Source organism: Orcinus orca, chromosome 8 (genome assembly GCF_937001465.1).
Source record: "Orcinus orca chromosome 8, mOrcOrc1.1, whole genome shotgun sequence".
Classification (NCBI taxonomy): domain Eukaryota; kingdom Metazoa; phylum Chordata; class Mammalia; order Artiodactyla; family Delphinidae; genus Orcinus; species Orcinus orca.
Genome location: NC_064566.1, coordinates 46,608,014 through 46,634,755, shown reverse-complemented (window position 1 = coordinate 46,634,755; position 26,742 = coordinate 46,608,014). Strand labels below are relative to the sequence as shown.

Genomic DNA, 26,742 nt, shown 5'->3' with positions numbered 1-26,742 from the left:
GCATCCAGGCCTACCTCTCAGTGATGATGTCTCAATGCTGGACATGGACAGCTTTTTTAACCTCTTCTTTCCCCGCTTGGCATTGTAGATGGAGTTAATTCTTTGGACAAGCTGGGTGAGAAAAGCAGGGAGGGTGAGGCAACCCTAACACCAACTGCCCCGGCTCCTCAGAAGGCTGATTTACAGAGGCCGTCCATTCCCTTACTGGTACAAGCCTTCTGCCCTCTCCGCAATGGGCCCAGTACTGGTCTCCCTCCTGCACTGGCCCCAAGGGCAGACTGGTGGCTCCCCATCTACTTGTCCCCTTAGTGGTCTCCTGCCCCCAAGACAAGGACTTTACACTTAGCTCCCCAGAGGAAGGAACTGTGATCAAACTAGACAGGATGGGAGCTCCTGGGTCTCAAGAGTCCCTGAACCAAGTGAGACAAAGAGCTGCTCAGAGGCAATAACAGGAACAAGGATTGAGCCTTTCTCCTCTGGGCTACAACCTGGGGCCCTGGCAGGAAGGAGCTAAATTCCCAATATACCCAAGCATTGTTTGCAGGCTAAAAATACCACTTGGCTAAATCCTGCTGCTTTGGGCTGGGGATTTGGGCCTGGCTATCTATGTGTGCAAATCATTGCTGAAAACTCTCAATTCTGAGAGTTATAGAAAGGAAGACCCATGTTTGGGTCCTATGTCCTTCAAAGCCTGGAGATGTCTCTGCATACACAGAGACTTCGTGCACCCCACACTCACTAATGGGGAGCTTCTTAAGGACTGTTTCCATCCACCCAGTGGCGTAGAGTACTCCCTGGGGGCCAGGCTAGCCTGTTTTCCCCTAACATCTGCACAGCATTAATCACTTAGGGCATCTTTATTGATAAGAAAAGGAAATTAGCCAGATGAAAAAGAAAGGCCAGTGCCTGGACCTGAAATTGATTTCAGGAGAATTGAGGAAGCAGGCCCAGATTAGGGAGGGAGGGAGGGAGGAAGGGAGGGAGGGAGGGAGGGAGGGAGGGGGGAGGGGGGAGGAGAAAAGAGCCACTGCCTGCCTGCCCACCTGCCCAGCCCCAGCCAGCTCCAGCTGGGGAGGCTACCTTGGGAATGCGGCGGGCCCGGCGGCTGGACAGCAGTTCACTCGTGGTGCTGAGGCTGTCCTCATTGAGGCTGGAGGGTGAAGATGGCAGGCTCAACTGAGCCAGCAGCAGCATGTCGTCATGGCTGTGCCTCTTGGGTAATCGTGGCAGCCGGTGGCTCTTCCTTTCTGACCAGTTCCCACTGCGTAGGGACTGGCTGCCGGGTTTCAGGGAGAGCTGGCATGGGAGAGGGGACATGGGAGAAGGACTCAGCACAGATGCCTTGGCTGGCACCTGTCTGCTGGGACTTGGACAGAGAAGCCACAGGCTGGCATCCCAGACTCCTCCAAATCCCACCTGGAATTTCCATCTACCAGGGTTTCCTCTTTTAAGAGCTCAGCTGCTGATCAGCAGCTCAGGGCTAGATTCGATACTTGCTTCCACAAAGAAAGCTTAACTACTTCTTCCAGAAAAAAGAAAGCAGAGACTAAGAAAACTGGGCTGTCTATCTGAGTGGAAAAAGAAGACCAAGTGAGAAATCTGCGGGCCCCTCCTGAGCTCTGGGACACGGCTTAGACTCTGCTCATTACTGGGTGTGGTCGACGGAGCCAGTCTCCCCCACTCAGCCCCTGAGTTAGTCCTAAAAGGCTTCTCTAGCAGAGGCCAGAATACATGTCAACCCAGCCCTGCTCACTTCTTCCAGGGAGAATACAGGGCTCTGACTACCAAAGCCTGGCAAGGCAGGCCTCGGAGCCAGTGGCTCCCTCACCTACATGGTCCTGGGCTGCTCCCATCCCTGCCTGGATCTACTTTCTGCCTCCCTCTGTCTAGACTGACACCCTTCAGCACAGGGCACCTTACTCTTGGCGGATCCGGCTCACCACCAAAAAGGCAGCACCCCCGCAAACTTGGCATGCCTTCCACCTGCCGTCTGGATGTGGCATTGCCTCTCATCACTCTTCAGCAAGTCCTCCTTCCCTCCCATCCCCCAATTTCCCCTTCCCACCCAATCAGTCTGGAAATACAAATTCAATGGAAGCTTATTTGAACAGAGCACATTAGAGAGGTAAGTCTTTTATAAAAAGTCACATCATTCCAAAGCCAGAAGAAATAATTTTTATATTCTCTAGCCAGTGTTATAAAATATCTAGGAGAGGGGCTTCCCTAGTGGCGCAGTGGTTAAGAATCCGCCTGCCAATGCAGGGGACACGAGTTCGAGCCCTGGTCCGGGAAGATTCCACATGCCGTGGAGCAATTAAGCCCGTGCGCCACAACTACTGAGCCCATGTGCCACAACTACTGAAGCCCGTGCACCTAGAGCCCGTGCTCTGCAACAAGAAAAGCCACTGCGATGAGAAGCCTGCGCACTGCGACGGAGAGTAGCCCCCACTCGCCGCAACTAGAGAAAGCCTGCGCGTAGCAATGAAGACCTAACACAGCCAAAAATAAATAAATAGATAGATGAATAAATAAATAAATAAAATTTATTAAAAAAAAAAAAAGTCTAGGAGAGTTAGAGTTGCTTGGGTAGGTCCAAGATAGGATCTCTATTCTCCTGCCTCCTGTCCACCGTGGACAAGGCCAGAATGAGCTATAGTCTAAGAGCTTCCTTCAACTCTTCACCTTTCTTCTCATTCTGCCTCTATCAGTCCATTCCTCGGAGATTCATCCATTCAACCATTTATTCAGTGGGAGTGGTTCCAGGTCCTGGAGACACCTGTCTAGTTCTCCAAATCAGGTTCTTGGGCCTACGCCTGGCCCCTAAATGCCAGTGCTGAGATCAGTTCTGCCAGAGCTGCAGAATACCAAGACTCCAACCTGGGCCCTGTCTTCCTGTTTCCGGGAAGGGGAGGAGAAATAATGATTAGACAGGAGACGACAGGGGCTCCTGCCTTAGTTTTGCAGCTCAGAGCTCAAGCAGTGAGGGGAAGAAGGTGGGACAGGGTGCCCCTAAGAGCACATCTCGATTGGCCACAAGCATATCGACACGGCAGAAGTCCCTGAGTGCAGAGCTCTTCCCTGACGTCACCTTCGCCTAGCACTAGTGAGGCAAAAAGCCTGAGTGGAAGCTGGCCCACGCCTCGTGCTGACCCTCCAGGCCCAAGTCAGGGCTGCTGTTACCTGAGCGGGTGGGTTGTTGTACTTCCTGTCCTGAGGACTCCACATCCTGTGCAAAGAGTCCAAGGAGTTCTCAGACAGTTGCTGGGATTTTCGTCCTGCTCTTCGGCTCTTTAAGTCCACATCCTCATATGGATTCTCCTTGGGCAGATCTCCTGCAGAGGAGGAAAAGTTAGAGAAGGGGGAGAAGGCAAGAAGGAAACACACACACACACAAATAAACAAGCAGAATTCCTGTGAGCCAAAGAGAGTGGCTTCTGCCTGGCCCTTCAGCTCATGAGTCATGCAGCTGCCCGTCTGCAGTGGGGAGGCTACAAACAGATGCTGGCTCCAAGTCCAGAAGCTGAACCCCCCACCTCCAGTTCAGCTCAGCCTTGCCTGGCCTCTGCTTTGTAAATTCAGGGACTGCACAAGACTGGCTCAGCCACCCATGCCTGTGCCCAGCCAGAGGACAAAGCCAACACCAGGCGTCTCTCCTTGGCTCCAGTCCCTTTGCTGCAAAAGCCCCAGAGATATACAGTTCAAGGTAGAAAAGGCTTTCAGAGGTCACACGGCTGTCCCTTCACCCACTGCTCCCTGAGGACCACTTCTGGAGATGGGCATGGAAGGGCGCTGCGAACTCTAGGGTGCCGGGCTTCACCAGCCCTCCCTCCTGCCTGTACGCTGTGCCACAGCTCTCTCAGGACAGGGCTTTTGCCTGGTACACCGAAGTGGTGAGCGCTCAGTATTATTTGTTCAATGAACCGCTCTGACTACAGCGTCACTCCACTTCCTCCACCACAGACCTCAGCAAGAAGACAATGGTCAGCAATCCCCTTTTGGAATAAACTCTCCTGCTATGACACATGGGAGATGTGAAAGGCTTGAAAGGAGTTTGGGCTGGAGGGGTGGGGTTGGTGGGGAGTTCTTGTTTCTCTTCTCAGGACTCAATTCTAAAACCCCTGGCAGTAGGCACTGTATTGGCACTCAAAGTCCAAAGCATAGTCCCTGCCCTTGAAGAGAAACCCCTTCCCACAAGCCATGCCCTCCTGCCCCTTTCCTGCCAACACATACCTGGACTTTTCTAAAATATAATAATATCATGAGCAGGGTCAGTCCTAGAATCACAGTCGTGCAGCAGAATCACAGTGGTGACAAGGTCCATGGGGACTGTGAGGAAATACTGCCCTCTACTGCCCTTTGTCTTGTCTTTCCTTAGCCTCCCCTCGGTATCAAGGCCACTGTTTGGGACGCAGGTACTAGTGGCCAGAATGCGGCTTTGCTGGAGGTGGCACACAGGAAGCTGCTAGCAGGGCTCACTCCAGCTTCTCCAATCAGCAGCGGGATTGAGCTTGGGTGATCACTGAGCCCCAGGGATGCCTGCCCGTGCCTCCCACCATAGAGGAGTTCAGACGTCACTTCTCAGGGAGCAGACAGAAGAAAGAGCCATAGACTAGACACAAAGGCCACTGGGTGTGTAAGCTTTCCTAGGATAGGACACAGGAGAAAAACCAAATCCCTACATGCTTCTTTCAGATTTTTCCATTTCCAAAACCAAGATCTCCCCCCGTTGTGGTATCTACTTATTACTATCATGGAAAACCACCATGAACTTAGAAAATGCCTTTACAGAGGTGTAGGGGGAGGGATGCGGGGGGGCTGTGAAGGGGGGATTTCGGTCACAGCTAATTAGACTGCCATGGGAGCAATACAAATCTCTGTAAACTTATGAGTCAAAGATGGGTCAAGGAAGGATTTGGGACTGAATTAAGTGATTCCCAACATCAGCAGAGTCCCCAGCAATTGAACAGACGTTTTCCTGTAACACAGTCATGCTATGAAAATGACTTGTCTCCATTCCAGAGCCCTGACTAAGCAGAGCTGGCCCAGCAACCCTGCCTCCAGAAGCCAAATATGAAACCTGGCATCCCCTGCATGTTTTCTCCAGCCTACCCCACTGTGGGCACTTTGGGAGGAATCAGGATAGACTCTGTATGTCTTGGTCCCTCTCCAACATATATCCTACAGCAGTGAGGTTGGGGGACCAAGGACTGAAGAAAGCCAGGACACAGTCTTCCTGATCCTGTGAAGCAGGACAGAGCTAAAGGGGTCAGGAAGAACATTTATTCCAGGCTCATCAAATCTAAACTGCTTTGGGCTGGATGACCAGCCAGAGTCCTTATCATCATGCCCCAACCTACAGGATGACTCTGTCTCAACTCCTTTAGAAGAGTTGCTCCAAACTACTGACACTTGGTGCTGGATAATTCTTGTGGTGGTGGACTATCCTGTGCATCTGTAGGATGTTTAGTAACAACCCTGGCCTCAATCCACTAGACAGATGACAGTAGCATCCCCTCAGTTGTTACAAACAAAAAAATGTCTCCAGACACTGTCAAATGTCCCCTGAGCAGATGGGTGGATAAATGGATGATGGGTGGATGGGTGGACAGATGGACGATGGAAGGAAGGAAGGAAGGAAGGAAGGAGGAAAGGAAAGGAAGGGAGGAAGAAAGGAAAGGTGGATGAGTGGATGGGTGGACGAAACTGTGCCCCCATTCCCACTCACCCCATTAAGAACCACTGCTTTAGATAGATGTTTCTAAACTTCCTAGCTTCTGAGTGCCATGACGTGAGTCCCAAGGCAAACCCTCTTTTCCTCCCTCCTTCACTCCTTCTCTTCTCTCCCTTCTTTCTTTCCCCACAATCAAAGCTGTGAACATTAATATAAAATCCAAAGCTCCGGACTTCCCTGGTGGAGCAGTGGTTAGGAGTCCACCTGCCAATGCAGGCGACCCGGGTTCGATCCCTGGTCCGGGAAGATCCCACATGCCACGGAGCAACTAAGCCCGTGCGCTACAACTACTGAGCCTGCGCTCTAGAGCCCGCGAGCCACAACTACGGAGCCTGCGTGCCACAACTACTGAAGCCCGCACGCCTAGAACCTGTGCTCCGCAACCAGAGAAGCCACCACGATGAGAAGCCCGCGCACCGCAACAAAGAGTAGCCCCCGCTTGTCGCAACTAGAGAAAGCCCGTGCGCAGCAGCAAACACCCAACACAGCCAAAAAATAAATAAGAATTTTTTTTTTAAGTTAAAAAAAAAAAATCCAAAGCTCCAAGAAATAGATGTAGGAGACTGAGGCCCAGGGAAGTAATAGACGCACATCAGTGATAACCTGGGAACTGAGAACAGTTGGGAACACCAGGGTCTCAAGCCCAGTATTGCCTCTGGAAACTAAATTTCAGGAAAGCCTTAAACGCCTGCTCCTCCCGACTGTTCAGCCCTAACGTCAGCCTCTTTCTTCTCCAGCAAGGTTAACATCCTCTCTGATATAACCAGGCCACTAATCATTTCTCCAGGAAATGACGGCTGGCCCTGGCCCAAGCCCTGCCTCCCAGCCTTAGCTTGGGCCCTTCACAGCCCCCGTTCACCTATTACTCTCAGCTTCCTGGACTGTTCTGACTACCCTTCTGGAGCTGCCTCACGGAGACACTCCCAGCCATCTGTCCAGGGAGTAAGGGTGCCCAGGGGATGGGGATGTGCAGAGACCAAGCAGTCCCCGAGGCCTAGAGCCACTAAACGGAGTCTGCTGAGAGCAAATCAACCCCAAAGCAATGGCTCAGAGCTGGGAGAGGAGGAGGGCTGGAGAGCCGGGCTCGGAACCTTCTCTGGAGGAGCAGAGCCACAGCGAAGCAGAAGAAGCTGGAGCCGAGGGGAGAAACCTGGGGAAGCTTTGGCAGGGACATGGATGGGAGACCGGAAGCCTGGCAGACCTCAAGGCTTTCACCTGCATTCTTGCCCACGCAGCTTCCTCGAGGGTGCTCCACGCTGCCCTTGGAGAGAGAGAAGAGGTAGGCCCTCCTCCCCCGAGGCCTGGCCTGAGCAGCTCCATCTCATCAAGCCCAGCTGTGGAAGCCAGAGGTCTCAACCTTTCCCAGCTTTGCTGATGAGACAAGGGACAGGGGCATCGCCAAGAATTTCTGCTTTGCACTCTTTTAAAGGCGCTGGTCAGAGCCCAGACTTACCACATGGATCCTCTTGAAGGAAGAACCCAGTCCCACCTAGCCCTGCCCCCACTCCTCCCCACTTCTCCTTTGGTCACTAACCACAGGTGCCAAGCACCCCACCCCCCAACAAACGCACAACTGGAAGAACCAGTTAGAGAAGGGGTGTGTCTGTGCACAAGCACTGAGAATTTCCCCAAACGGAATCTTAAGCTTCCCAGACCACACCCATGGCTAGGGCCGTGGGTCTGCAGTTTCTCTCCCCAGCCCCCTCCTGCTTCCAACCAGCTGTTTCTCCTGGTTCTCAGCCTCCTCCCCTCCCTCGCACAGTGGAGACAGGGCCAGATTAGGGGCCCAACTCCCGCGACAATACATAGCACATCAGATGGGGAGCTCTAAGGGGCCAGTTGTTACCACCCTCCGAGGCTGGACAACATTTACCAACTGCCCGGGCACCGTTCCCTGGACCGCACCTCTGGGCGGCAGCCTCTATGCTGTTAGATGTCTCTGTTTCCCAGCCTTGGGACAAATGAGAGAAGAAGGCAGAAAGAGCAGAGGCTCAAAAAGCTTTGCAGTAAGGCTGACTGGCTCTGTCCCCAGCTCCCACCCCGCTCAAGTTCCTGGAAACTCTCCCTCAGCCCCAGCTAGCTGAGGGGAGTGGGAATCTCTGCAGGAATGCAGCCCAGGCTCCTTGGTCAGGCGCCGAGGCCACTCCACATAACTCTCTAATAAGCTGCTTCCTTGGGTGCATTTTTAACTGTCAGGCTCAGAACACAAACGATTATAAGGCTTTGTAGGATAGCAGCGTCTTCCAGAGGCAGATGTCAAATTGGACAGGCGAGAATTAACCAGCCCCACGAAGCAACATGGCAGTAACTTTATTTCTGAACCACTCTATTGCAAATTAGCAAGATAACCTCAGCCTGTTTTGGAGTATTTCACCCCAGTTCCCAAGGTGTCATGCCTGGTATGGGCAGGAGGCTAGCACACTCCCCAGGGCCCCTCGTTCAGGTCCAGGGCTCACGGAGAAGACGTGTTAGTCTCTGGGCCAGCTGGCCCTCAGCCTCTTACAGACACGGAACTCCAGACCAATGGGCCGGTCCCCGAGACAAAGACTCAGCACGGGAGCTCTGGCCCGTGCCCACCTCCCGCCACAACCCGATTATCACACCCCCAGAACAAAGCTCCGTCTGGTCCTGGGCAAGGGAGGCAGCACAAGAAAGAGCTGGATAGTCCAAACCCGAACACCTCAGCCTCGCAGAGCACAGGCTGGGCCAAGAAGACAGAGAAGGCTCCCAAGAAGTCAGGCACTGGTCAGTGGGAGGCAAAAGTGAAAGTGACATTCAGAGTTCAGCAACAAGGGCCCCCCACCAAAGCCTTTAAGGGTGTGGGTCCAAATTCTTGGGCCTGTCGCCAGGGAAGGAGAAAGGGTAAGTCAACCAGAATCTGAGAGAAAGAGAGAGATTCTCCCTTGTATTTCCCTCTGGCCTCCCTGGTCAGGTCGAGAAGTTCAGGCGGGGCTGCTATGGGGATACTGAAGGAGGAAAACGTGCCCAGGGCACTGAACAACCGGAGACGCTGAAACCCACCCTACCCTCACACCACAAGGGCGACGCAAAACACCCAGGTGCCCTCCCTCCTCCCTCCTCCCCATCCCTCTTCCCCCACTCTCTACACAACGCTCCAAAGACCCAGAAGCTAGTGGAACAGCTAAGGAACATGCCCCAGTCCCAACCTCACCTCATACCAGCCCTCGCCCCTAGCTTCTGGCTCGTCCAGCTAAGAAGCATGCAAGCTGCTCCTCTATCTTCTTGCCTCCTTGAGCAACATCTCGCAGTGGCCGTAAGCCCCCTCCACTGAGTGAGGCTCAGACACACTTGCCTCCCCGTTCCTCTGGACAGGGAGAAATGGTTGAAGCAGCCCTTTCTCTATTCCAGCTCAGCTGATGCAAGAACATTCCCCTGCATGAGATCCCCGGGCAGCACAGAAAGGCTGCAAAGCCTCCTCAGAGAAGAGAGGCCAGAGAGGCCAGCGAGGCCCCAGCGTTGGCAGCGCCTGGATCCTGAGCAGGGGGGCAGCTGAAAACTGGAGTCTGCCCTGTCCCCTGAGGCAGCCACACTGGGTGCTCCCAAGGGCCCTGGGCAGCAACGACACATGACAATTCCTCTCAAACTAGAGGAAACAGACTTGTACCCTGCTCAGGGCCGGGAGGCAGATGGGGCTGTGCCCCTGATCCCCACAGCTCTGGACCTCAGCTCTGGGCGACCGTGTGTACAAAGCTTTTTCCCAGTAGTAAAGGAAGAGGCCTCCCTCCCCAAACCCGTTTGCTGTTCTGGAGAATCTCGTTCCCACAGTCCTTCTGATATGACCGAATTTCGGACGGCTACATGCTATACACTCCCATCCTGGGAAAGCAGTGCCTGTGTGGACCTGAGCACTGCTGCTGGCTTCCCAGAAATCCTGGCCCAGCAAGTTGTACGGAGAAAACTGGGAAACCGATGGCTCCCATCAAATGAGGGAATAGAGGACCCTCTCTTCCGAAGATCCCACAGTCTTATCTGGAGGGTTCTCCACTAGGGCCACTCCTCTCTGTATCATGTTCACTCACTAAGACTATGTCCTTCAGCCCCCCACCCTAAGGCAGAGATAACACAGAGACAGAGATAAGGGCGGGAGCGGTCAAGGGCAAGGGCACTTGACCTTCCCTTCTCTTCAGAGACCTACGCTGAGACACACGCTTTACTTGAACAAAACTGAAGCCCCCACTGAAGAGAATGAGGCCAGAATTAAAATAAAAGCCAAAAATAAACCCAACCCAGCCTAGACAACTGGCCTTTTGCTGTTGCTCAAACACAAATTTGCCAACGCAACATCCTCCCAGTTGTTGGAGGGCCGTTCTCCACAGTGTCCTACATTTCTGACCTTCTGAGCAAGAGGAATTAATGGTTCCAGACTATCTTTTCAAAGATGTTTATAGAGCAAACAGCCTTGGAAGACATGTCTCCTTGCAGGGCAGAGGCAGATTTGTTTGCTGACCAGAATGAAAAGGATAAGTCTCCTCATGGGGCAAAGGTTTGCTAGCAGCCCCTTGAAAAGCTTGGGGTTTCTTAAGCTTGAGGTTCCTCAGCTGGGCTGCAGACCCACCATGTGTGCAGCCTCTACCTGGACCTCCTCCCCACTGCCGCATGGGACTGGGGAGCAAGGGGAACCCATGTGAACATCAAGGTCACGTGGCCTGCTGTGCCATGAGTAACAAAGTCCTTTGTCTGTGATCTAAGCGTCTGTGTCTTCTGCCAGCATCTGTGAACTGGGGCAGGCTAGACTTGTTAGCTTGCAAGCAGAGTGAAATCTCAGATACTTTCACAGTTCTTGACACCACTTACTTTAAGGGAAGAGTAGGAGAGATACATATTAAGGACCAGGCATTGTGCTAGGTACTTTGATATATATTTTATCTCATTTAATCCTAACAATAATCCTGTGAAGTGTTATTACTATTATTATTGTTGTTGTTACCATCAAAATATCATCATCACCATTTCATAAGAGAAAAGGTTTCAAAAAAGTTAAGTGATTTGCCTAAGGATACACAAGCTAAGAAAGGGCACCTGTTGGACTCCAAAGCCTTTCGAAAATAAAAGGAAGGGATGATGTGGTTTCCCCCTTCTTGTGGTCCCAGAAGCCCTTTGGGTTCCAATTCATTCAAGGCCAGGCTTTAATCTCTTAGCTGCTCAGTCTTTTAAGCTGCTTTCTCTGATGCCCGTTTCCTGAAGAAGTTCCAGAAGCTGGGCCAGGTCTGCCCACAGCGAATGAAGTGGAACCTGGAAGTGCCCCTCCTGTAGCCATTCTTTTGCAGCACCACAGACAAGCCAGCCCCCCACTCTACCCCTGCTTACCCACAATATCTTCATAGGCATTCTCTTCTAAAGTGCTTTTGGATCCAAACTTGGGTTGGCTCTCAGTACCATTCTCAGTGGGAGAAGAGGGGTACAGGGACTGGAGACTGGATGCATCCTCAAACTCAAAGGATTTTCTGTGGATAACAAAGAGTTTGAGTCATTCCGGCGGAACCCGACTCCTGCTGCCCTGGTGGGGAATGGCTGAGGGCAAGAGCAAAGACCGGAGGTCCTCCTCACAAAACCAGCTACCGAGCAAAGCATCAAGATGGGTCCAAACTTGCCACCCAGATGAAGAGACAGATGGTCTGAAAGGCCCCAGCCCTGGTGCCTGCAAATAATACCAATAACAACTACCACAGCCGAAAGGGATGTTATGTGTCAGATGCTGTGTCATATGCTCTACACATGTTGGCCCATTAATCTTCACAATGCTGCTACCAGGTATCGTGCCACTTTAAGACTGATTAGCTGGAGGCTCAGGGAGATGAACTGATAGAGGTAGACTTGCCCAGGACGTCTGACTCCAGGGTCTGAGCTTTTGACTTGGGCCTCCAAGCCCCGGAGAACATCATTTTTGAGAAGTACCTGCCATTACCAGAGGAATTGAGTGCCTCACCTGCTCTTAAGAGTCTCACATCCTGCCGGTATCCGAGCAAGGTCTCTGGCACTGAGTAGGCAGCAAGGGCTCAACATTGGATGGGTGATGCTCACGGCTGTTTGGGGGTTGGGGAAGCAGCTGGTGGTGGGTGGTTTGTTGAAACAAGAAGGCGCTGAGCCCTCAAAACAAATCACACCACTTCTGAGGTAGAACTAGGAGGGGGCAGTTGCAGCCAGCAGCTACTTCCATGACCCAGCTTCCCTTCAGCTCGTCACCTGCTCCTTTCCATCCCCCAAATAACCTTCCCTTCTACTGCAGAACTTCAAAACCACAGCTGGTTAGCTTCTCAGACACCCTGAGCCCACAGTACCTGCTACTCCTCCCCTTCATCAGGGAGGTTCTTCCCTTCAACATCTAAGGCTTGGTCCCAGCTGCATCCTCTCCCTCTCCAAGGCAGGTCCCTCCCAGGGAGGGAGAGAAGGAAGTGCACTGACTGAATCCCTCCTCTCACCCATTAACACCTCCCTCATCTTTGGGAACCATCAGATCTTTCAGCTGATGCAGTCCTTTCTCTCTCGTTTAACGAACAACACCCCAAGGGCCCTGGGGTGCAAGTCAAGGACTAAAAGTGTCCTAAAGGCCACATCTTGTTCTCAGCTTGCCCAGCTACTGTGCAGCCCTCGACACAGCCAAACACCTCACGTTGGCCCTCTCCTCCCTCCTCTCTGTGACACGGTCCCTCCCGGTTTTCAACCGCGTCTCAAGCTCCTGTGAGGGATCCCCTTTTCCGCTTGCCTTTTCAATGCCACGGTCTCAGAGTCCTGTCTTCAGGACTTTCTCACCCTGCACTTTCTGGGGCCCCAATATTGACAACCATCACCATATCTACCATTTCTACCACGATGACTCCCAGATCTCTCTGTCACTGGCCCAGACTTTTCAACCAGCTAAATACCCAATGGCTGAGCACAGTGGTTCCTGAATGTTGGCCCGCAGACCACTGCTGGTCTGAGAGCAAAAGCTTTCACTGATGTATACAGTGGAGTCAACACCTTATGCAGGCAGTTCTCAAATCAGCAAATGACACAAATCACGTTCAGCCTTGAAAATCCCTCAGAAAGGTTCCATGTCGAGGACCAACACACTGTCTTTCATTATAACTGATATAGTCAGTTAAAAACAGATTTCTTTCTCTTTGGTTGAATAGCAGAAATATATGACTTGTATTTTTTTCTTAAATAAAAAAGTATATTAAATACAAGAATCATACCTGGCACAACAGATACAAACTTACTATTTCATGCTCCTCAGGGGAATATGCTCACTGTGTGGAAAGGCAAATAAAACAGCCTGTGCTTTTTGAACTGTTTTTCTTTTTCTGTTTTTTTTTTTTTTTCCAAGAGCACAGATTTAAATTTGCTGTTAATTCTTACTGGAAGTGACTCCATATATGGTATATGTGTGTGTATATATTATAACTGTAATTTGTGTGTATGTGTAGAACCTTCAGGTTGATGTAACCTCCTCTCATCCCCTTTTTTTCACCTAGCTAAATGCTTCTTGCTCTTCTAAATTTAGCTCAGCGGGCTTCCCTAGTGGTGCAGTGGTTGAGAATCCGCCTGCCAGTGCAGGGAACACGGGTTTGAGCCTTGGTCTGGGAAGATCCCACATGCCGCGGAGCAACTAAGCCTGTGCGCCACAACTACTGAGCCTGTGCTCTAGAGCCCGTGAGCCACAACTACTGAGCCTAAGTGCCACAACTACTGAAGCCTGTGAGCCTAGAGCCTGTGCTCCGCAACAAGAGAAGCCACCGCAATGAGAAGCCCACGCACCGCAACAAAGAGTAGCCCCGCTCTCCGCAACTAGAGAAAGCCTGTGCGCAGCAACAAAGACCCAATGCAGCCAAAAATAAATAAATAAATATATTAAAAAAAAAAAAAATTAGCTCAGCAACTCCCTCTCTGAAGAGGCTTCCCCCACTCCCCACTCAGATGCCTCTTCCTCTGGGTTTCTGCAGCATCCCACCCAGACGTGGATCAGGGCACGCAGCACAGCATCTATGATTTATTTATACATCTCCTGCACCAGATCACCAACTCCTTGAATGGAAGAGCCACGTCTTATGTGCCCCTGTGTCCCCTTGACCAGCACAAAGCCTTGGTGCACAGCACGCTCTAGACAGGTATTTCTAGAAACGGATGACTAAAGACAAAGCAAACATTCTTGGCAGGCTTGACATAAAGAGTCCGTGAGCATGCTGAGGTGGGCCAAAACGTGGGATTACCTTTAGCCAAGGGCTCTTCTGGCTCATGAGTCTGAACCTTTGTGATGTCTTCCTCTCTGCACATGGCAGGAAAGTTTCTACATGAGATGGGATATGCTGGATGGAAGCCTGAAGTATGGGGTCAGATTGAAGAATCCCCAGAAGCCAAACAAACCTGAATGCCCACCTGACTCTGGGTTAGAAGAGAAAGGCAGTGAGGGGCAGGAGGACAGGCCTTCCAAAGGAAGCTGGCTCCCAGCCTACTCCAGTTCAGAGAACAAGATGCCTGTCATCTTGCACCAACTCCAGCTGCTCCAGCTCCCAAGTCACTATAATTGTGGAGGTGGCCCGGGTACTCCCGTGTCAGGAGACTGACCAGGAAACCAATGTGACCAGGTCCTTCTTGGACATGGCCAAGAAGCAGATGAAATGTTCTCTCTCTCCTTTTTCCATCAGTCTCCCCTTTCAGGATCCAAAGATCCCCTCATCATATAAGCCCAGAGTTCCTGTATGGCCAGGAAGCCCTCAGGAAAGAGGAAATCATGTTAAATGTGTCAACACTTCTGTGTTAATGGTAACATGCAATATTTAGATAATGCTTCAGTCAAAGAAATAAATCTCTAGCTGGCATTTCAGGTAGTTACGAGGCTAAGATCTTACTAGTCCTCAAGGGACTGCCAATTCTATCTAAAAGTAAGGTGGCCCTACCCTTCCCACAGAGGAAGTTCCATCAGGGCTCTACTCCAAAGGCCAAACCCAGCCAGCATGTTCAGTACACAGCATTTGGAAGAAGCGCTTTCACCCTCCCACTCACGTTTAAGTATCCTTACCCTGCAAGAGCAGAAGAACAATCAATCTTTCTCACCTAGCTCATGCTTCACCTAACATTATTGGGTGCTCCAGAACTTACAAAGCACTACTGACTGTGACCCACAACTAGAGTCTGCTTCTGCATCCTCCACTGACAAGAAAGCCGCTGTGCCCAGCTCTACGTCACCGGAGGGGCATTCGTTACCTGCTCTGGGACTTGCGGTGACCACGCATGTCCTTCTTGGGTCTCCGGGTGACGGGTGGGGCTGGGGTGGAGGGCAGGGGGGGTGGAGCAGCAGGTGTGGGTGAAGGAGGTAGACCATTGCTTGGCTTACTCTTGGGGTTCTTGTCAGCCTCATATTCAAAGGTGCGCTTGGGTTTGGGGACAGGGTTCACAGCGGGATCAGGGGAGCTCTTCGATGGCAACAGCTGGGAGGTCGGGCTATTATTTCCAGGGGTCCCCGACTTAGTGGAGCCACTACCTTCCCTCTCCGGGGGTGAGCCCGCCTCCCCCCCAACTCCAGCCACTCCTCCTGCCCGGCTGCCAGCGCTCACACTCGCGCTCCCTGTCGGTTCCTCCAAGGTGCCCAAGATCTCAGTCTTCCTTCTCCCTCGGTCTACACTGTAGCAGCTGCTGGGGAGCTGGGGAAGCCCCCCACCCGGCTGCTCCTTCAGGGCCTGTTCAATTTTCTGGATCCGACTCAGCACCGCTGAGCTCTCCTTCCTGCTGCCGTGACCCCTGAGGAAGGCACTGGGCTCACTCCGGCCTGGCCGTTTCTCCAGACGGTAGAAAGAGTCCCGGACGGGGAGTGCCTCTCCCTCCTCCTCGGTCTCAGGGTAGGAACACTCGGAGAAGGTCCTGCTCATCCTCCGGAGGCCCTTGAAGTCGAAGGTCTTTTCTGAGCTGCAGGGGGACGGCACCACACTGGGACAGCCCACACTGGGGCAGCCCTCACTGGCCACCCACTCGCCCCCAGAGCCCTCCCGCTTCTCTCCACAAACGCTCATCCTGGGCGAAGCCTCTCGGCGACCCTCCCATGCTGAAATCTTCTCCCGGATGCCCAGGCTGTGGGCACGGGGGCCGGTGCGGTTCAGAAAGATGCTCCGTGGGCCTGCTGCTGACCCCAGGGACGGAGTGCTCTGGGCGAGGGGGAGGCAAGCAGCTATTCCCTCTACATCCTGGGCTGCCCCCTGGACATTCTCCTTCTGCTCCTCTATCTTGCACACTGAAGGGCTTCTGTCCAAATAACCGAAGCTGGTGGCCTTGAGGGGACAGATGGGTGGTGAAGTGTCTGGGGAGGGGGCTTGAGGATTTTGGGGTGAAGGATCACGGGGATGCCAGTCCTTGAGGAGCAGCCGGGAACTGCAGCGGCTTGGGTACCTGCAGGCTGACGTTTCACTGTCACTGAGCGGGTAGATGGGACTCCTCGGTGGGGAGAGAACTGGAGGTGGAGAGACTGACTGAGACCTAAGAGGAAAAAAAAAAAGAAGAAGAGAAATGGCAGTGAGTGGCCTGACAACACTGTTTCATTCTTAAAGAGCTCAGCATCCCTTTCCTATAGGACTCGCAAGCTCAAAGTACTGTATGCAAGTAACGGACCTTCCAAGGCTGTCCTCAAGGAAAGAAACAGCTCCTTATCCACAGCAGGCTAAACTCAATGGTCCTCTCTGCCCAATTCATCCCTAGAGACCCTGAGTACTGTCTGCAACAGAAGCCAGTTCTACGACAGGCCAGGGTATCCCCAAAGTCCACATCTGCCAATCAGAGAACAGTAAGATCAGTGGTGTGCTGCTAAATGTTTAACAATCGGCTCCTTGGGCGAGAAAGCATAGATATGTAGCATCTGCCAACTTCCACAGCATAAATATTCCTACTATGGCTGATTTCAAACCAGCAATGTGACCTCATTGGATGTGGACTTGGGAAGAAACACTAATGATCAACTCTCATGAACTGTTACAAAGCATCTCCAGCATGCCACTTCCCAGAGGGGCCCCAAATATGCACTCAAGCCCTTTGATCTATCTCCTTGACAAGCCCCATCTCCCCCGAGGCTTCTGCTACTAGACGCGAGATACCGCACCTCAGCTCGGGTCTTGATCAGAACTCAGATTCTTGAAGGTCTCAAAAGGATCAGGAGGGCCCTTGAAGAAAGAATCCTTTCCACGCTCTCAATGAGAAGGCTAACAGGGAGGGGAGACCAGCTCCTTCGCAGCTCTAGCCTCTAGCAGTGGCATCACATCAAACAAGCATCAGCCATTCCCCAGCTCCAAATCAACACCCTGGTCTTAGCAACTATCGGGAACAGTTCTAAATCAATGTTTTTACCTATATTTACTCACTGAATCTTCACAAAAACTCTGTCATATTATTATACTTTATTATTATCTTCATTTTGCAAATGAAAAACACTGAGGCATACAAAGATTAAATATCTCATTCAAGGTCTCTAGCTGGTACGTGGTGAAGCCAGGACTACACTATATTGCTGCTCTGAAGAGGAAGCAGTGGCCTCTGTCATCTTTGTGAACTGCCTGGCCCCCAGACATAGGTCAGCAGAAATCCCTACAGCACTGAGCACAGCCCTGTCTCCAATGTAGCGTTTGTAAGTATCAGGGAACCTTTTAGTCTTCGCTACTAGACCACGATTTCTTCCAGGTAGAGGGACACATATTCAGTGTCTAGAAGGTGCTCAGTAAATGATGAACAAATAAAGACAAGAAAAGGTAAAGGTGAGCTTACCGAAGAGAACCATGGGCATATGTCCTCTTCAGCACACTTTTCTAGTTGTCTACTAGGGTCATCACTGTCAACTTTCAGAATTTTTCCCAAACCGTTTTAGTTCAAAGACAGCAGGGCTCTGCCAACACTGCATGCTACCAAGGCCTGCCTGACCCTAATTCTGTGGCCCTCAAAGCCAAGCGGTCAGCCTCGCAGGCTCCAGAGCGCCACGCCATCCACGGAACGCAGCCAGCTGCCCCTGAGCCAGGCTGCAGTCACTGCTCCATCACACACAGAAAACTGCAGCTCGGGTGAGTCAGGGATTGGCCAGCAATTCCCTGTTGGGTCATAGCCTCTGGCTGCCCCCGATCAACAGGAAACCTCAACATGCTTAAGTTGTTTTTAAAAGGGCAAGTCAAACAAGAGCCCTCCCACGTGTACATGGGCACAGATGAGAGAAATTCGGTGCCCAGCCAAGCCGATGACCAAAGACACTCTGCTCGGCAAGGAGGTGTGAAAAGAGTAAGCCTCGGTACTCCCTAGGGTAGGCAGTGGTAGGGCAACGAGCCAAGCTTGAGCCTGGGGAGAGCCCAACCTACTCACAGTCGAGAAAAGCCCAGGCCCCTCACTTTTTCCACAGAACCATGGATGCAAAAGGTCATCAGTCCAGCCCTGCAAGCCAACAAGTGTCTGGGCTACACAAAGGACTCTACGTTTCAGTTATTCTCAGTTGGAGGCGGGAGAAGATGCCTTTTATAGAGGATGACCTTATCATGTGTTTATTCATTTAATAAATACTTAGTGAGCACCTACTATGTGCCAGGCCCTGTTCTACATGCTAGATACAAGAATAAACAAGAGACAAAAATTCATGTCCTCATGAAGCTTGAATTCTAGTCGGTGATGGCCAGTACCCAATGAGATGCAGAATCTTTTAGGAAGCCTTTTCAAACTACATATGCCTCATTTCTCCAGACATTGTGATAAATGCTCCCCTAGCGATGTATCTCTTTAACCCTCAAGGTGAGAATTCACCGGTCCATGAAGCCACCTATGGTGGGGTGGAGGGGCGGGGGGTGGCTCCCATAGGGGGACAGAAAAACAGTGAGAACCTCTGGTCTGTTTGATTCCAGCATGCTTCCAATGATTTCAGAAAGGATAATTCTGTAACTTCCCTCAGTATTTCAAACATGGAGAAATTCCCACAAGTTAAGACATTCTCTCAATGCCTAGTCCGCTTTAACCGAGGTTTAGTTTTTCTCCTCTCGTGAAGGATAAAACAGAGAAGAGACTGGTCCTTTCCTTTAAAGGTCCTGGTCTTCGGATCTTTGCTGATCTGAGGCCCAGAGCTGCAAGCGCTCCTCGCCCAGCCACCCCACACAGGCCAGGCCCAATGTGCTCCAGCAACTCGGGGTGAAAAGCAGGCCTGCCTATGCTGACCTGGAGCCCAGGCATCCACTGGTTCATCACAGAGAAGGCAATGTTTGCTCACTCCACGATCATAGATTAAGGCCCTGCCCTCATGGGGCTCCAGATGCTCACCTGAGGGTAGAACTCAAGGCATCTCTCTACATGTTTCTGATGCTACCTGTTATCAGGAATGTGACCGTGGGCAAAGCCACACACTCCCTTTGAGCTGCCAGTTTCAATTCCTCAGAATTGTTCCAACTGTATCACAGGGTTGTCATAACGGGCACATGTGACTATGGATATGAAACGATGTCATACATTGTAACTCATTATTACTGTTAATTATTAGTAGTAAGTTTTTCACCAGGTTATCTAGGCCAGTTGTTCTCAGTAGAGGGTAAGAACATCACAGTTGCTGGGTTTAAGTTCCAGCACAGCCACTAACAAGTTACATGACTTTGAGCAAATAACTTTCTCTAAGCCTCAGTTTCCTTATCTGTAAAATGGAGGTTAAAAGGACACATATCTCAGAGGATTGTTGTAAGGAATAGAGACAATACGCATCAAGTGTTGCGCTCAGCGGCTCACACTAGTACTCAATCTTAGCTTAATAATTACTAATATTAACAAGGAGCTGCCTAATCAGAATAATCACTTGGCAAACTTTTTAAAACAGTTTACCTCTATCCTTGGATTCTAAACATTTGGGGTGCGAGGGGAAAGGAGTAAATTAAATATGGCCATAAATTCTTTGCAGCTCATGCTATCAAAAGGTTGAGTCTATTCTTCTGCCCCTTGAATCTAGGCTGACCTTGTGATTTGCTTTGATGAATAGAATATGGTGGAAAATAAGTTGTCTCAGTTCCAAACTTGAGGCCTCAAGAAGCCTTGCAGTTTCCGCTTCACGCGCTTGGAACGCTGCCCTGAGACTGTCACGTAAGAAAGCCAGTCTAGTGTTTCAGAGGAAGAGAGGCCATGCGCAGCATCACTGCAGTCCCTCAGCCGACAGCCAGCCACCACATGGGCCTGACACATGGTGAGGTCATCTTGGACCCAACTGAACCAGTTACATGAGCGAGCCCAGGGGAAGCCAGTAGAGGAACTTCTCAGTGAACGCACAGAAACACGAGAAATCATAGATTGTTCTAGCCCACTAAGTCTTAGGGTGGTTTGCTACAATGCAATAGTAAAATGATGTTGTGGGAGAGGCACTGTGTGTAACTGGCCCTCCCCACCCCAGTGCAGGACCAGGGCCCTGGGCCTTCCAACCCCGTGCCTCTCTCTTCCTCCACTTCCCTACAGACCAGCTGCCAAGGTCTGAATGTTTGGACTGCATCCCTCTCGCCGGCTCTCTCTCACCCTACTAGAGGCTCTGGCACTCTTTTGGGAGTCTCCCCTGAACACTCCCTAGAAATGAAGCTAGTCCTGCAATCCCAAGAGTCAGCTTCCATCAGTCCTTGCTCCCAGGTTGAGGGAGGGCTCAGGAGAATCTGTTACCTAGAGAACAGGGAGGCTTAAGGAGGAACACACTGGGGGCTAGCAGTCAGGATGCGTGTGTCCTTGTGACAGTGAGTTTACACAACAGGTGGCACGTCCTTGGCATGGATGGGAGAGGGTGCTCGCTCTTGGGCTTCAGTTTCACTCTCTAGTTGTTTCCCGGTTCCTCAAACTGAGGTTGGAAGTGAAAGCAATTCTCCCCCTGTTGGACAAGGAAAGGCTACGGCCAAGAGAATGACAGTGCTGGGACCCGGGCTGCCTTAGGAAGCCAAGCACCTGAGCAAAGCCTTCTTTTGGGTCTGGTCTCCCATTCTGCCACTGACCGTCTCCAGCTTCACTTCTTCAGGGCTCTTGGACAGCTCCTTGCCACCCTTCCCTGAACCCTGAACAAGGGAACAAAGGAAGCCACCTACTCCCCAGGCCACAGTGTGCTAACTGTACCAGGCTTAAGACACACCTTGGTTCTCCATTCAACCAGTATTTACTGAGCACCAACTATATACCAGGTACTATTTTAGGCATTAAGGACTGGCAGAGACTAAAAATAGACAGTCTCTCTCTACAGGTTACATTCTTTTTTTTTTTTTAATTTATTATTATTTATTTATTTATTGGCTGCGTTGGGTCTTCATTGCTGCACGCAGGCTTTCTCTAGTTGTGGAAAGCAGGGGCTACTCTTTGTTGCAGTGCGTGGGCTTCTCATTACGGTGGCTTCTCTTGTTGTGGAGCACGGGCTCTAGGCGCATGCGTGGGCTTCAGTAGTTGCAGCACGCAGGCTCAGTAGTTGTGACGTGTGGGCTCTAGAGCACAGGCTCAGTAGTTGTGGCACACAGGCTTAGTTGCTTCGCAGCATGTGGGATCTTCCCAGGCCAGGGATTGAATCCATGTCCCCTGCAATGGCAGGCGGATTCTTAACCACTGCGCCACCAGGGAAGTCCCTCTACAGGTTACATTCTGATGGAGGGAGACGGTATGGCTTTAGTTGTCTCGAGTGAACAGACAATAAAGAAACCAACCCTGTGAGATGGTTGTGGGGCCAGTGAAGAAGAATAAAGCAGGGTAAAGGGGTAGAGCTTAACAGTGAAGCAGATCAGGGGAGACCCCTCTGCCAGGGAACATGGGAACAGAACCTTGAGGAAGTAAGCAATGTGTATATCCAGGGCGGGGGAGGGGGGGCAGCGGGAATGTTCCAGACAAGAGCAGCAGTAGGGCAGAGGCTCGAGGCAACTGCAAACTTACTGTACTCTGGGGGCAACAAAGGGGCCAGCATGGCCAGCGTGGAGTAAGAAGAGGTGGAGTGGGCTGGAGATCAGTCAGAAGCACCAGAGAATCCCATGGACCAACAACGAGGCTTGGGCTTTTACTCTGAGAGAGAAAGGAAGCTCTTGAAGGGATACGAGCAGAAGAATGACATGCTCTGACTCCATATGAGAGAATGAAGTGTGCATGAATGCAGGGGTGGCCACAAGAAGATTACTTAAAGGCTACTGTAACAATCCAGGCAAGAGGTTACAAGCGCTTGGATTAGAACGGCAGATCTATCAACATCTATCTTGAGGGCTGTGCCAGTCAGAGTTGCAGACGAAGTGGATGAGAGGTATGAGAGACAAAGGGAAGTCAAGGATGAATCACAGCTTCTGGCCTGAGCACCTGGTAGAAAGCTTTCCATTTCGGATTCATCAGTAGTATATAGATACTATGTAAAACTATATGGCTAGATGAACCATCAAGGGAGTCAGCCTATCTAGAGAAGTCCAAGGGTTGAACCCTGGGGCACTCCAGCATTTCCGGCTTATGTAGAGGAGGAACAACTAGCAAAGGAAACTGACTGGAAGAGCACGTAGTGAGGAAGGAAGGAAACCACGAGGAGGGATATCCTGAGACCTTCGAGAAATAGGGAGTGATCAGGTGAGCCAGATCTGCTAACAACTGAGCAAGGGGAAGACTGCAGAGTGATCCCTCGATTTAGGTAGTCACTGTGACGTTGAGAAGAGAGGTTCTGGTGGCAAGGTAGGGAGGGAAGGCTGACTGGAAGGAATTCAAGAAATGGAAGAGAGAAAGTGGAGATAAAGAGCTCAGACAGCTCTTTCAAAGGGTTTCCCTAAAGGGGGAACAAGGCAACGAGGTGGCAGTTCGAGGGGAATGTGGGGTACAGAGCGTTTTGTTGGTGGGTTTGAGCTCAGACTTATTAGAGCATGCTTAAATGATGACTGGAATAATCCAGTAGAGAGGGGAAAAGCCGTTAATGCAGGACAAGAGTATAAGTGCAGGCAGTGAGCAAAGTGAGCAGGCAGTGAAGGGCTGGGGACCCAATGCCCATCTACAAGGGGCGCCGTAGACTGAAGAACCCCATTTGCTCTCATTCTCATGTACCCAGGCTGAGTGTTTTCTCACATGATCTCATTCCTATGTTGCTTTATGCTTCCTTCACTCCGGCTTTGACTCCTGCATATATTTCCAATTCATTCCACAGAGGGAAGAAAAGATCCAGAGATGTTCTTTCTTCCTGTCCTTCAAGCATCTGGATCCAGCTTCCTCCCCAACCTCAATGATCCCTCAATGCCTAAGTCCTATCAATTCTACGTCCTTCATATCTCTCAGATCTGTCCCTCCTGTGCCATTCCCACTGCTACTGCTGCTGCCTTGATTCAGATATTATCTACCGGGACCATTCACACAAGCTCTCAACTTCTCTCTCTGTCTTCCGTCTTAACCCAGTTCCAAGTCCATCCTCTCGTCTCCTGACATCTTTCAAAAATACAAAACTCATCATGCTTCAAACTCCCCACTATATACAGAATGAAATGCAAATTCATTGGAATGGATCACAAGGCCCCCATGATGTGGTCCCTATTTTTCCTTTATCATTTCATACTGTCTTTTCCTCCAAACAAATCTGCATCCCACTCTTAGTCACATCAAACTCCTTGCTTTTCACAACTTTAGGCCTTCATGCATTCAATATTCCCTTTGCCTGCAGTGCTGCCTTGTGTCCACTTACATGTCTCTGTAACTCCTCTATGGGATCTCTCTTCACCCTACCCCCTCACCCGGGTGGAGATGTCTGATTTTTGATGCCTCCACTGTGCCTGGAAAAATGTCTACTATGGTACTTGTAACACTTTACTGGACTCTATTTTTCCTCACCTGCCTCCCTTACTAGACTATGAGTGAAGTACTTGAAGGTGGTGACAGGGTCTTATTAATCTTGATATAACCTGCTCTTTGTACTGCATCTAGAATTTAGTAGGAATTAATGTATTTGTGCTGAGCGACTAAATGAATGAATACAAAAATAAATGATTAAAACCGAGGTCTCCTTATTACTCCTCAGGGCACTGTTTACAGACTTCATTGCCTCTCTCTTTGTGCCATATGACCTGAAGAACAACACAGAAAGGTACATAAAGCACTTAGTGCAGCCCAGCATGGCTGTCAGTCCCTAAAGCCCTCTCCCATAAGGCAAAAATCGTACCCTAGACCAAGAGTCTAGAGACCTGGGTTCTGCTCTGGTCCTGGTTCCATCACTTCCTGGATGGGTTCATAAGCAAAGTCACCTGAATTCTCTGAGCCTCAGGTTCTTTTTTTTTTTTTTTTTAAAGAATGGTTAAATACATGTATGTACGTATGTATGTACATATGTATGTATGTATGTATGTATGTATGTATGTATGCATTTATTTTTTACCACACCACGTGGCTTGTGGGATCTTAGTTCCCCGACCAGGGATCAAACCCGTGCCCCCTGCCTTGGAAACATGGAGTCTTAACGACTGGACCGCCAGGGAAGTTCCCTCAGGTTCTTTATCTACAAAACAGGAGGAAAACACTTGCTCTGAGTATCCTCACATACTAGCTGTGTGACTAAAATGATGTAAATTTTAAAAATGTTTGAACACCGTTAAAAGTTCCGTGAAGACAGGAGAAATATAAAAGAAAAGTAAATACACAGCAGCTAAGACACTTAATATGCTGCTCTTATCACCTCTTTACTGCTCTTTATTCTAAAATCTCAGAGCTTGCCCCTGGGGAGGCAGACACTGTGAGACTGGGCCCTTGTGCCACCACCTTGTCAGCAGGCAGCCAGCTCTGCTCCTCAGCAAAGGCGTGGATGCCAACGCTGCAGCACAGGACTGGCCAAATCCAACATTTACAAGAGAGGGAGTAAGATAAACAGATAGAAGGAGAAAGAGAGAAAGGGGGCGGGGGAGAATGCAAAGGAAATTTAACAGAGGAGCATAAGCACACACACACACACACACGAACACACACACACACACACACGCACACACACAAACGTATAAGACAAGTGAGTAGGACAGAAAGGCCATGAACTAAGGTAGAATGAGAAACAAACCTAAAGAGAGGGCAACGTGTGTGTGCTCATGCCCGTGCGCATGTACAGACAGAAAGTGAGAGTTAAAGTGCAAAATACGTGCCCTTCCCTCCAGTACTGTTTCACAAGAATACAACCTAACCCTTGGGTTAGTGACCTGGGCCATCCTCCAGTAACACAGCAGGAAGCATGCATGCCAAGGGACACCCCATATTTTGTCAAGGTCACCTAGGGACCTTTTGGGAGGGAAGGCTGTCTTTAGTCCTTGATGACAAGACAGTTCTGAGCTCAGCATGCTCTGGCCACAGAGCTCCTGAAGTGTCAGTATCAGGAAGCAAACCAAATTGGGGCCAGTTGGAGAAGGCTCCTGGGAGTCCAGGAAACAGCCCCAGAGGCACCAAGATGGGCTGTGGGCTCCATGAAGTGAGCCTGTCCACAGATTAAGGTTACACAGGGCCCAGCTTCCAACATGCCTAGTCCCTACTGAGTCGGTGTCTAACCTGCTTCCAAATGAAACTGCCTGGGAGTTGGCCAACCACCATCCCAGGGCTGCTCAACTAAAGCGGGTCCTGGTGGCTCAGTGGGCAGCAGCATCCTCCCATCACTATGTGACCGCCCCAAGTCTGGAGATGGCATGCTCACTGCACTCCCCCAAGGCCATATTCTGAGGCACCCAGAAGGAGAAAAGGGAGGAAGTCTGCCTGAGTCCTATCAGCAAGTCCAGAAGTTTGTTCCCCAGGCCAGAGCAGGGGCTCAGTTCAGTAACGGACACCCCACTCTGGGACAAAAGTCAAAAAGTCAAAAAGAGGGTGACACTCACAACTTGACCGTCTTGCTCCCAAATGGCTGGAAGCCCTCAGTAGGGTCCAGGACAGCCTCATCCTCCAAGTGGGGCTACATCTGGACCACTACCTACAGAGACTCAAAGTCAATCACAGCCTGTCAGGGTAAGTAGAACAGTAGCTAGGGTCAGAGCAGAAACTGAGTCACCTTGTCACTTCCAGAAAGCACATCTACCTGCCTGTCATCTAGCTGATTTCTAGGGAAGCACAAGGAGAATTGGTGAGCTCTTCTCTGGGAAGGAACCCCAAGTCCTCTAGGAAGTAATGGCAATGAACATAAAGAGAGCATTTATAAGACAGACGCCTTCTCTGAGACAGGTAAAAAAATGACGCCTTATGGGAACGTCCCCAATGCCCTAGGTCCAGCAAAAATGGAACTGCTGTATAAAGCAGAACCAGGCGCTACGCAAAGCCAAGAGGGAGAGAAAGGTAGCTGCAGGAAACCATGCTAAAGACATTTGTGATGGTTTCAAAACATGGTCCCCAAATTCTTTGACATGCCTGCTGTCAACATGACCACTTCTCTTGAATCTGGGCTCTGTGATTGCTTGACCAACAGAATATGGTAGAACTGAATCCGTGCTACTTTTCAGGCCCAGGCCTCAGGAAACCAACAGCTTCTACTTCCTGTCTCTCAGGCTGTGAGAGAGCCCAGGGCATGTGGAGAGGGTAGGTGTTCTGATGGACAGTCTCAGCTGGGGTCCCAGCAACAGCCAGCATCAACCCCCAGACATGTGAGGTAAGACGCCTCCAGGAAACACCAGCCCCTAGCCACTGAGTCACCCTAAGCCTTGAAGTCTTTCCAGCTGAGGTCCCAGACATCATGAGCAGGGAGCAGCCACCCCTGTGGTCCCTGTCTGAAATCCTAAACTACAGAGTCTGTGAGCAGAATCAAATGGTTGTTTCACACTATAAAATTTGGGGTAGTTTTATAACGGTAGATACCTGACACAGATTTGGGTACCTAGAAGTGGAATGCTATTGACACAAAATCCTAAAACATTGACCGTGGGACTGGGTAATGGTTGTTGGGGGTGCTTAAGGCAAAAATAAGGAAAACGTTAGAAGCTAGAGGAAAGGGGACCCTTTCATAATGTTGAAAAGTTTGGCAACTCTGTCACCTGTGGTAACATGGAAAATAGGAAGTATATCTAATATATTAGATGAACTAGCCAAAGACATTTCCAGGCAGAGTGCCAAAG

At 50.6% G+C, this 26,742-nt stretch overlaps 1 protein-coding gene across 13 annotated transcripts in view; it reads right to left on the bottom strand.

The window, feature by feature from the left end:
• Window positions 1–26,742, bottom strand: part of DENND2B (DENN domain containing 2B) — a 173,904-nt gene that overhangs the window by 19,818 nt on the left and 127,344 nt on the right. For 10 of the 13 annotated variants that reach the window (XM_049713964.1, XM_049713966.1, XM_049713968.1 and 7 more), the window contains 5 exons: window positions 14,939–16,201; window positions 11,060–11,196; window positions 3,181–3,332; window positions 1,081–1,296; window positions 15–111 (listed from right to left, as the gene is read on the bottom strand). In XM_049713964.1, the coding sequence (XP_049569921.1) occupies window positions 15–111; window positions 1,081–1,296; window positions 3,181–3,332; window positions 11,060–11,196; window positions 14,939–16,201 (1,865 nt within the window). Of the gene's footprint in view, window positions 1–14; window positions 112–1,080; window positions 1,297–3,180; window positions 3,333–6,932; window positions 8,786–11,059; window positions 11,197–14,938; window positions 16,202–26,742 lie in introns of those variants that run through there. The other 3 variants (XM_049713970.1, XM_049713972.1, XM_049713971.1) reach the window with 3 other exon arrangements.